Here is a 12,122-nt window from a genome sequence, read left to right as displayed (position 1 = left end):
CCCAGATACGTTTAGAATTATGTTGCTACCTATATTGCTTTTTGGTAATTTCTTTTGGTAAGAATAATAATGGGTGGAAGATGTGTTGGGCCTAGGAGGGTTAAAATAGCCACAACGAAGCAATTCATTTAAGGAAGCAATATTGTTATTTAACAGGGGGGTTAAAAAGGCCACATCGTAGCAATTCATCTAAGAAAGCAATATTGCAATTTGACATTTGCGCATATAAAAGAAAGTGCGCGATGCACACAAATGTCAAATTGCAATATTGCTTTTTTAGATGAATTGCTACGATGTGGCCTTTTTAACCCCCCTGTTATTCATGAAATTAGAAAGTTAAACGAAGGCAAACTAGCAATAAATTAATAAATGTGTCTTTCTTTCTTTTCTTTCTTTTCTTTCTTTTCTTTCTTTTCTTTCTTTTCTTTCTTTTCTTTCTTTTCTTTCTTTTCTTTCTTTTCTTTCTTTTCTTTCTTTTCTTTCTTTTCTTTCTTTTCTTTCTTTTCTTTCTTTTCTTTCTTTTCTTTCTTTTCTTTCTTTTCTTTCTTTTCTTTCTTTCTTTTAAATTTGTACAGCGCCATCTGTATTTTTTTGGGGAATGTCGCCTGGAAAGTCCCTCATCGGTATATAGACGTGACCTTACATTTAGAGTTGTTATACAGAAAGAAATATTGTTTGTAAAACAATTATTGTTAATCACCCGCAGTAAAATCAATGCAGCTCATACTCGTATCAGAATAGGTAATACTTACTACTTATTGTGCACTTCACTGACCTAGAAGCTATTATTCCGTAACACGTATAGATAACGCCAAGTCAATCAGAACTTTATTGTTAAATAATTGTAACAGACTTATACTTATTATATGTATAAGTCTGCTCCATATGCCCTATGCACAGAATAGAGCACACGAGATACCTAACTACAAACAGAACAAATAATTTAATCGAAAAAGTCTGACTCGCATGGGAACCCGCTGGTCTTTTTGCTTGAGTTTCCTTTGGGAAAGTCCACTGGTAAATGCTAAAAACAAAAAAAAAACTTAAGTACTTACTAAGTAAGTTAGGACCTATGTAATGTAATGTATGCGAAGGCTTTACAATAAATAATTATATAGGTACAACGACCTCCGTGGTCCCGTGGTTAGGCTCACAATCCGAACGTTCCGGGTTCGAATCCCGGTGGGGGCATACCACAAAAATTACTTTGTGATCCCTAGTTTGGTTAGAATATTACAGGCTGATCACCTGATTGTTCGAAAGCAAGATGATCCGTGCTTCGGAAGGCACGTTAGGTAAGCCATCCCGGTTACCACTTACTGGTGCAAGTATAGTAGTTACATGAGCCATGTCAGGGGCCTTTGGCGGCTCAATAGTAACCCTGGTGAGGGTTGAGCAGGTTGGTGATGCACCTCACAAACCACACGATAGATGAAGAAGATCATATAGGTAATAACGTAATCCGTGGTAACGTTATCGAGGTAGATAAAGTCACATGTGATCAGTAAGACTACCGTCCATCAGTGGTAACACGTGATGTGACCATCGGTCATGTAATGTTCCATCATGTTAGAAAAGATAATCCTTCTGTCTATAGGATACGCCCGGCTAGATCAGAACCCGAGCTCATTATATGCAGGGTATTAGTGACGTCGTAACGAAAATTTTGAGGGATGATTCAGACCTTGACAGTTTCAGATACTGAGTTGATATCAAGTGGATTTTCCGGTCGAGATTCTTGAATAGTTTTAGTATTTTTTTTTTAATTATTTCCCGTTCCATACTTCTGCGACGGAAAATTCCACTTGATATCAACACAGAATCATGGCCTGAATCATCCCTCAAATTCATAACATCCTATATTATGAATTTATTCGCTCGCTAGCCACTCCTACGCAACTACAAACACATTTTAAGTTTTTTGTAACATTATTTACTTAGGTACTTATTGTACTTTACCCAGATCATATCTACCCATTTAGTCATACATCAATTAGAAAGGGCACGCGAAAAATACTTACTTTATTCAATTGTTTATAAGTTTACTCAACTGTTTATAACAGACAATGTGATAGATTACAAATCAAACACACTCCCTTAATCTTAGACATTAAGTCAGAAAATTGAATTTAGCCGTTAAGTATAATAGCAATTGTTCTAACTCGGGCTAATTGGAGCCAGTCTTGTCGCAATTATGACAAACGGCAGTGTCTATAAGCCGGCGTGGTAATGGTATTGCAAACACACGACTAGATTTGTATGGAGCTCGCGGCCTGACACAGTCTCACGCGGCCCACACACTTGGCAACACCTACCCACTGCTCATGTCGACTGACTCTTCAGACCGACAACCATGGACAGAAACGGACACTCGTTCCTGGAGAGAGTGTTGAAAATTGTCAACGAAGGAAGCGCTGACGACGTCTCCTTGATCGAGTTCAAACACCCAAAGGAGTTAGAGGTCAGAAGATTTTTATTGTTTTTTAGTTCACTCAGTAAGTACCTAGGTACTTCTTACTTAGGTATCCAGAGTTTAGAGTGACGAATGAGCGGGCGGGACAGTTGAAGTGAAAGTTAATAAGTAAATTCGTGAATACCTGGCCAAGCCAAGTCACGTACTATGCTTGTCTTGCTTCGCATTGTGATCACTTACTTTACATTGTTTTCATATTTACAATAAGTTGTTTATTTCTTTTACTGATAATCATGATTGTGACACATTTTGTAGGTAATCATATTTGTGTACTTTCTGTTGTTAAGTAAGTACTAGATAAACGAAAATGTAGTCATATCTTATCAAGTTGTAGATTCAATAGGTAATTGCATTGCTACATTACTATTGCGGTCGAGCCCACTTATACCTGGTTATCTACATATTTATAATCTAGGAAAACATTTTGGACCTAAGTACCTGTACTATTTCTTCGGATATTTTTTTGTGCGTATAGTCGGCAAGTAAACGCGAACCGTTCATCCGGACAAATAAGTATACTTACAACTAATATTAGAGGTATAACAGTTATAGGTACGTACTTACGTACATCAACAGGTTTCTAAAATTCAACTATTTCTAAGCAAATACCTACCTAACCTACATACAGCAGAGCTCCGCTGTGGTGTATGGTATACATCTTCCATCTTTTCGGTCGGATTTGTTATACCAGTTGCTTCTTTCTCGTACAGAGAAATTTTATTAAATGGCCACATCGAATCAATTGATCTAAAAAAATATTGCAATTTGACATTTGCGCATATAAAGTGCGCAATGCAGATGAATTGCTTCGATGTGACCATTTTAACCCCCCTGTTCAGTAGGCTAAAATCCAAGTACCAACCGGTTCCGATTAGAAAATGCCCATCTTATTGATCAAAACAAGAAGTATTTCTTATCTTACAACGTGATCGAAGATCGCAGGATGGAAGAATTTAATTTGCCCTCAGTCTCTGGACCATGTTTCTTCTATCACTAGATCAGCTGGAAGAAATACTTTTGTTAGAGAAATACCTGTTGCTGTAGATAGATAAAAGAGTACTAGCCTATACTGGCCGCTTTCTTTGTAAGTACTTAATGTTCTTTTTGCCCTATTAACAGTAGCTAACGACTATATCCCAATTGGAGTAGTCAAAGGTACATCCATCACAAATCGAACAAAGTACCAACACCTCACCGAGCTTTCTGTTAGACCAGCGTCTTAGATGGTGGACCGTAACGACGTCTATAGGTAATTGTCGAGCCAACTGTGTTAGTGAAAACTGCACTCGGTCGGTTGGTCTCGGTTCTATTATGTACGTAACTACGTAACATACGATATACAACTGTATATCAATGGTACAGATAAAAAAAAATCTTTCTTAACAATTACCTTTATCATTCACAGAACCTTCTAGACCTGGATGTGACGTCAGGAGTGGGCGACCAAGAGCTGGAGGCCTGTGTAAGGAAGGTGCTACGCTATTGCGTGAAGACAGGCAAGCCTACCTTCAGAAACCAGCTGTATGGAGGCACCGACCCCTACGGGCTGGCTGGCGCCTGGATCTCAGAGGCATTCAACACCAGCCAGTGAGTTTTACAACTAAAACTTTAATGAGATCGCGTTTCATAACTATCACTAAAGCTATTTTGGGTCAATGCTGTGGGAAATGGGAAAAGTGGATGCATTAATTAGTGCTTACTTAATGTTATTGAGCAAACTCCACGTGGGGTCGCTTGTTGACGAAATTTGTGTCTATTTTATTTAAAAATAATGTATTCCATTCTAATGTTGCTTCAGGTTTTATTCAAAATCTCGTCTTGTCTCTGACTCTTCCGCCTCTCATGCGATGCATGAGCATCCAATCATGCGATGGATCGATTACCATAGATCCTTCATTACCTAATCTACTTACTGATTCATTCGTAAACTTATTAAAAATGGACCTTCTGAGTACCCAAGTTAAGAGTACCATAAGATAACGGTGTAAGTTCGGAAGAAAATTCTCTTCAGCAGAGAATTTTAAAGGTGAACTCAAAGTAGATATAACATTTCGATAAGATACGCGTTCCTTCAAATCGGATAGCGTTATTATAAGGTTAGTGACAATTTAGAACATATGAATGCATGGGATTAAGCGTCTGGGAACTGATATTCTACGGCCATGTGCCGAGGTTTTTCTTTCAGCTTCTTTTGCACGGCTGTACAGGTTGTGAGAAACTGCAGTAGTTTTAGGCAGATGAGACGTCCGTTATGTAAAAAGTGCGAATTTGAATTGAATAGTACAATAAGTTTGGACGTTTAAAAATCGGAATTAATTAGGTTAGTAAATTCCAAATACGAAGTACCTAAGTATATTCGTAGTCTCAAATATCTAACGGCCAACAAGTTACGAAACTAAAACTGCATCAAATTAAGTGGCTGACCTTCTGTAGCTAATGTACCAACATTCACTCAAGATACAGCAAATGCACATATTTGATTGCATATTTAAGTTTAGATCCTGTGATCAATAAAGTTGTAAGTAAGTACCTTTTTCTAGGTCACATGCATTCTCAATCATGTGTTAATAGCTTTATAAGCTTCATAAATAAACTGAATGTACGTACAACAATAACAAAATGAGTTTAATGAGGATTTCCTGTGCAATATGGCAGATAAACACGCGTTAATTGAGCATATCTTTATAATTATCGTTATTTTTACATTATATTTCTTTATTCCTGTTGCTGTGCTGCGCCTAAAACTTCTAAAGATGTTCAACCTATACAGGGTGACATCGTACCGAATACTGAACGGGATGATTCAGACCATGATTCTGAGTTAATATGAAGTGGTATTTTCTAGCTACTTGCAATGTGATGATGCTCATCATCATACCGGCCTCCGTGGCCCAGTGGTTAGCGTTGGGCTACGATCCGGATATCCCGGGTTCCAATCCTGGTGGAGACTTACCACAAAAATCACTTTGTGGGCTTTGGTTTTGTTATTACACTCACCCGTTTGTCTGAAAGTAAGATGATCCGTGCTTCGGAAGGCACCTTACGCCGTTGGTCCCGATTACTACTTACTAACGAAAGTACGTGGTCGTTACATGAGTCACGTCAGGGCCTTTGGCGGCTCAATAATAACCCTGACACCAGGGTTGATGAGATTGGTTTTCCACCTAATAACCTACATAATAGAAGAAGAAGATCATCATCACGATATCACTAGTAAATTATAAGGAATTTAATTTCAGATACACATTCGAGGTGGCGCCAGCGTTCACTCTGATCGAGTTGAAGATGTTGGACCATATCCTGAAGCTGTTCGGCATCCCGGGGGGTGACGGAATCTTCAGTCCTGGAGGAAGCATGTCCATGTTGTATGGAGTGGTGGCTGCCAGGTTTAAAGCCTTCCCGCAGGTGAAGACCAAGGGCATGAGAAGTTTGCCCGAGCTGGTTATATTCACTTCTGAAGATGTAAGTTGCGCGAGTGGTTTTAAAGCTGTCTGTTACTACAGTTATGTCTCGAAGTATATTCCCTTGGTTTCACCTATTAGATAAACTAAACTTTTTCAAAATTGGTGCTGGATTGACAACGCAATTCATCCGGTTTAAAGCTTTTTGCGAACAGGGGAGCAGAATAGAACTCTCGGCGATGCGTGGAATCTTAGTTCATGCGATGAATGTACCTCTGACTATCCCCATTGGGAATAACGTCGTGATCTTATGTTAATATATATGTCGTGGCCAGATCGTAGAATTGATCATTTCATGATGTGCTCGATTATTTCATGAAATATGTCATCATGTAAGATGATCCGTGCTTCGGATGGCACGTTAAGCCGTTGGTCCCGGTTACTATTTACTGATGTAAGTATGTAGTCGTTACGTGAGCCATGTCAGGGGCTTTTGGCGGCTCAGTAATAACCCTGACATCAGGGCTGATGAGGTTGGTATTCCACCTCACAACCCACACGATAAGAAGAAGATCATGGAATGATCAATTCTAAGATCTGACCACGACATATACGTTATCAAAGCGACGCCGCGGTAATTTTAGTTTTTTATGCAAAGGACATTACTTTCCAGAGTCACTACTCGATAATGAAAGCAGCTCATTGGCTGGGTCTGGGCACGGAGAGTGTACGCGTGATCAAAGTGAATGAGATGGGTCAGATGCTTACCACCGAGCTGGTGAAGGCGATAAGAGAAGAGAAGCAGCTAGGGAAGGTTCCTCTTATGGTCAATGCGACGGCAGGAACCACCGTGCTTGGAGCCATCGATGACCTGGACGCGATTGCCAGGGTATGCCATGAATACGGGATTTGGATGCATGTGGATGTAAGTATACGTCTTTTGTAAAATTACACAATAATACCTTGTTGACTAATAAGGGTAAGTATAATGAAATTAAAGGATTTTGTTCTCGCGCAGAGTGAATTTAATCGAAAAAGCTACCTATCGCGTTTGAACCGGATTTTTCGATTTAAGTATAATGGAATTACTTTCCCTAGCAAAAGATGTGTGTCAGGATCGAAGCAAATGGAATTCTATAGTATCTGCTTACCCCGGTAAGAAATAGGCGTGAGTTTATGTATGATGTATTTTCCTGATTTATTTAATTGATATTAAGATGTTTCGCAAGGTGAGTATACAGTTTACTTTTAAATTACATAGGTAGTACATTTTTTAAAAGGTTCTCCGAGATTTTTACGTCTACTTAACGGAAATAAGTTAGTATTAATAGTACAATTGATTGATTGGTTTAACTTAGTGTTAATAGTAGAAGTACCTCTAGTTATTAAATAACTTGTAAGTATTATATATAATATTGTATACATGTGTGTATTATATATAATACTTACCTATACTATACTTACCTATATAATACTACCTTACCTACACTGATTAAAAAGTTGTGTTGCTTTTACAGTTTCTTGTCATTTACATATAACACCTTGCCAAATGAGGTACGTAGACCTTTAACAAGTTTATGTATCTAAGATCTTCTTCTTCTATCGTGTCTGTTGTGAGTCGAATTACCAACCTCATCAACCCTGGCGTCAGGGTTGTTATTGAGCCGCCAAAGACCCCTGACATGGCTCATGTAACGACTACCTACTTACATAAGTAAGTAGTAACCGCATGTGTCTATGATAATTACGTTGAATAATTTCTGATTTCCTAAGTGTTAATAGTACAATGATAAGACATCACAACAGATGTTCTCATTAATTAACCGAGTGTGAATAATTAATGTATCACGGCATGTGTTCAGTGCAGTGGTCAAGGAATTGAGCCGTATCAAAACAAAGATAAAAGTTCATTGTTTCTTTGTAAGTAAGTGTCAGTGGTACCGTATCGGGGTCAATTATCTGATTCCAGGTCTCTTGGTGCTCATGACTCGTTTATAATATCATAAGTAAGTACTGTAGTCACATAGTCAAGGGTGTGGCTAAGCTAGCAAGTCGAGTTTTCCCAATATCTTCGATCATGCAAGAAACGTCATGACTGTTTCATTAATGTTGCCGATTAAGGTTGCTTGAGCGGTTTGTGCGCAAGAGTACCCAATAAAATGTTTGATTCCAGGCTTGCTGGGGCGGCAGTTTGATGCTTTCCCAAAAGTTTAAAACTAAACTTCAAGGCATTGAGAAGTAAGTATTTCTATCAAGATTTCGTTATAGATAATATACAGGGTGTTAGTAACATCGCAACGAATACCGAAGGAGATGATTCAGACCATGCCAATGCACTCAAGGACAATCCCCGGTTCGTGTACGACTATTGCAGATTATGGGAACAAAGGGAACTGGGCTATTGGGTTGGGGGTTAGTGGATATTATTATTACCATAAGACAAAGATTAGGTGACGATAGATAAGCGACGTATTTGTCGCCTTCCACAATCTACCGACCTTCTGGGCGTTACATTATTTTAACATAAACTTTTTTGTAGGGCGGACTCGTTATCGTGGAATCCGCACAAGATGGTGGGGGTGCCGCTGCAGTGCTCGGTGTTTATGGTGCGCGTGCGCGGGCTGCTGCACGAGGCCAACTCCGCGGCAGCGCAGTACCTCTTCCAGCAAGACAAGTTCTATGACGTCACGTACGACACGGGCGACAAAAGTGTCCAGTGTGGGAGAAAGGTAAAAACCTTACATGTTCATCGCAGTCTGTACAGGTGCACATTTGCACTATCGCGATAAATACCGCACATTTCAACCAATGGGCGCAGCGAACGCTGTCTACACAGATACTTATTCTATAGCTAATCGTCGAAAGCCGAAGCCAGCGATATAATTCGCAAGGTGCGCGACAGCGTAACCCTGCAGACGCCGCTATTGACATGATTGTACTAGATTAAGCTTGCTACACTGGCTGATGATGATAAGCTTGCTACACACAGTAACGTGTATGAAACCGTAAACAGAATCTCGCTATCCCTGCTCAGTGTGCATACAATGAACGTTGGGGTTCATCCTAAAGTGTGGAAGTTAAGGTTGAGTTTTGCACTGCTGCCCAAATGTTTTATATCTTCACTTTTCTCGAACTGAAAACTCGCGTGAAATTTTCGAGTGATAAACTGACAGTGACAACATTCTCCCTTGTGTTTCCCAATGTTTCCGATTTGCTTAGGTCTGAGGGTGATAAATCTGAGTCTACATAAGCTGGGTGCCTGTGCCAAGTCATATTGTTACGTATATGTTGTATCAACACAAAACTTTGGTAGACACTAACACAAAAGATAGGTTACATTACATTAGCATTACCTATTTATTTTTCTAAAGCAGTTTCTTCCATCCACCGTCCATTGAAGTTGTCTATGATCTCTGTCGTTTAGATCGACGCTTTTAAGCTGTGGATGACATGGAAGGCCCGCGGGGACGCCGGGCTGGCGGCGCTGACTGAACGCGTGATGGAGACAGCTCAGTTCTGCCTGCAGGCGGTGGCGCTCCGCCCCGGGTTCCGTCTGGTCGCGACCTCACTGCAGTGCCCCAATGTCTGCTTCTGGTACATACCCGCCTTCATGCGCGATAAAGAGGAGGATGACGCCTGGTGGGACCTCATGCATAAGGTAACCGAACTTTACTTCGTTTAGAAATTTGCCTGCGGGCTCTTAATATACGACCAAAACAGGCTCCTTTAATCTAAGACAATAGTCTTGGATTTTATATACAAAAAAAGAGGAAAAGAAGAATAAAAATAAGCAGGAATGTCATAACATAGGTTTGTTTGGACCGGGTCAGACTCAGAGCTTGACTCTTTATTGTATGAAACAAAAGGCATATTACTTACAGAAAATATCGGAAGTAGGGTGAAGTGCTCTTAGTAGATTAGTAGATTCTGCAGTGGTTTTAGGCGGGTAAGACGTTGGTTATGTAAAAATTGACGATTCAAAGTGTAACTATGTTACCTACTGAATAAACATATTTTTGAATTTGAATTGGTATCGGAGAAAAATTGCTGAATACCTCTCTCCGGCAACAAACAGGGCGCCGTAAAAACAAAGCATAGCGTCTAATCTGTCTGGCTGGATGCATTTACGTGTACCTGTACATCTAACTGGTCCCTAGCAACGGCCAGCGGTCCCTAGCAACCGCCGGATGAAATCAATGCATCAAAGGATGCACATTATAGCTATACAGACACAGCTAATTGGGTCGCGTCGCGCGCACATCGATCTAGTGCATCTAGCACCTGTACTTTTGTATTTAATAAACTATGTCTAGGTGCAAAGGGTGATATCTCGCTATTGATAGGTCAACTTTAATTCAATTGCATTTTAGTTCAATTTGCAGTTTTCACTGTTCTTCCTAGCGTTGCTAGGGCGCTCAGGCGCGGCGGTTGCTATGGAAAGTATCAAGGGTCGGGCATCTATTCTAGTGTGGGTACTAATAGTTCACCTTGCGATGTATGTACCTCTGTCTGCCCCGATTTAGAATATATAGTCGTGAGTTTATATTATGTAGCTCTTATCAAGCAGGGAAGGTACCCAGTACCCACCTTTGCACCATAGGGTCCTCATTTTGGAGTGCAGACAATTAATTCTGGGTTCATGTTTATTTTTTTTAAGAACGTCTAGGGCCCTGTGCCGAGGTTTTTCTTGCAGCTTCTTTTCCCCGGCTATACAGGTTGTGAGAAGCTGCAGTAGTTTTAGGCGGATGAGACGTTCGTTATGTAAAAATTAACGATTCAAAGTGTAACTATGTTACCAACTGAATAAAGATATTTTTGAATTTGAATTGACTTGGGTTGTTAGTGACATCGAAACGAATACTGAGGGGGATGATTCAGATCATGATTCTGAGTTAATATCAAGGGGAATTTTCAATAATACAGGGTGGGGGGTTTCTGTATAATATAGGGTGTTAGTGATCCGTCGCAAAAGTCATTTTGCTTAATTTGTTTATTTTTTTAAGTATTTTCAGCCGTAGTTTTGCGACTGAAAATTCCACTTGATATGAACTCAGAATCATAGTATGAATCATGCTTCAAAGTTTTTTAAGATGTCACTAACATCCTGTATACTTTCTGCCTACCACTTCGGGGATACAGGTGTGATGTTGTTGTTGTGTACATTACAATAGCTCAACAAACTTACGTTCGCCTTTCAGATAACGCCGAAGATAAAAGAGCTGCTTACATTACGCTCTGAAGTGATGGTGTCATATTCGCCACTGCGTCGCCACAGGAACTTCTTCCGTCTGGCATTCACCTTCCACCCCCCAGTGGACGAGGGCGTGATCATCAGCATCCTCGACGCCATTCAACGGAGCGGCGAGAGAATCACCCGGGATATGTTAGTCTAGTCTATTTCACTATTTTCAATAAGCACCTATCACTCGTTTCATGTTTAGTTACGGCATACCTCGGACACTTCATACAAACAACCTCGTTTTACACAGACACCACACTTTGACGTTATTGTACACGCGCATCTGTGTGTGTGACGACGCCATACGATCAAGTCTAAATTATGTTCGAGGGGGGGTAAACCTAGCTTAGACGCTGCGGAGAGTTGCCGTTCCATACGTATTATTCCTTATTCCATGGTTAGGGTTAAAATATTTTTATTTGTGGATGTCGACAAAGGATATGCTAAACAATTTTTCATTGCGTACATTTAAGATAAACAGATAAAAGTACTGAATCGCGTGAGGTAAGTAAAGCTCAAGGTTTTACTTATTGCTAACGTTGCAATTTCGCCCGAGTCTTGGAAGGAATAGAAATATTCTTCTATCTTTATACAAATATCACGCAATGAATAAGTCTTCTTTGCAATGTCAAGAGATGTAAACTCTAAAGATGGATAGAAAAAAAATGTTTGTCGGGTTATTCCACGGTTTTTCTGCGCCGAATTAGATATCAGACCAATTCATCATTTACGAACTAATGTTATTAGATTTAAGGATTGTGTGTTTGAAATAAAACAATAACAGCTATGAGTTGATTATTTTTTTAAATCATGTTATAAATTGCTCCTTAGGTATTTTGTTGGGGAGAGATTGGTACCGCCGACGCTCGACAAATGATACCTACGTGTTTGGGGAGCGTTGGGGGTATGATACGAATCCCTCTGCATTTGTAAGCGAGTAAACATACTATTCAAGTAACACGGCCATTTAGGTACTTAATAATAATCTTATTGAAAGAATCTAAAGAAG

At 39.8% G+C, this 12,122-nt stretch overlaps 1 protein-coding gene across 1 annotated transcript; it reads left to right on the top strand.

Moving 5' to 3' along the window:
* Positions 1-2,223: 2,223 nt before the first annotated feature.
* LOC126379873 (cysteine sulfinic acid decarboxylase-like) lies at positions 2,224-11,900 on the top strand. The gene is made up of 8 exons (XM_050028847.1): positions 2,224-2,461; positions 3,879-4,060; positions 5,713-5,935; positions 6,548-6,799; positions 8,048-8,112; positions 8,414-8,603; positions 9,299-9,532; positions 11,073-11,900. Exons 1-8 carry the CDS (start codon positions 2,354-2,356, stop codon positions 11,265-11,267), a joined length of 1,449 nt encoding a protein of 482 aa, XP_049884804.1. The 5' UTR covers positions 2,224-2,353; the 3' UTR covers positions 11,268-11,900.
* Positions 11,901-12,122: the final 222 nt, after the last annotated feature.

The sequence above is a fragment of the Pectinophora gossypiella genome, chromosome Z (genome assembly GCF_024362695.1).
Source record: "Pectinophora gossypiella chromosome Z, ilPecGoss1.1, whole genome shotgun sequence".
Taxonomy (NCBI): Eukaryota; Metazoa; Arthropoda; class Insecta; order Lepidoptera; family Gelechiidae; genus Pectinophora; species Pectinophora gossypiella.
This window is presented reverse-complemented; position numbering and strand designations above follow the sequence as displayed.

Bases quoted from the DNA above. Each gene is read 5' to 3' on its own strand.
- LOC126379873 (XM_050028847.1), top strand. From the start codon at position 2,354: ATGGACAGAAACGGACACTCGTTCCTGGAGAGAGTGTTGAAAATTGTC. The intron at 6,800-8,047 runs GTAAGTATACGT...GTTTGATTCCAG, and splicing joins GGATTTGGATGCATGTGGAT to GCTTGCTGGGGCGGCAGTTT. The intron at 8,604-9,298 runs GTAAAAACCTTA...TCTGTCGTTTAG, and splicing joins GTGTCCAGTGTGGGAGAAAG to ATCGACGCTTTTAAGCTGTG.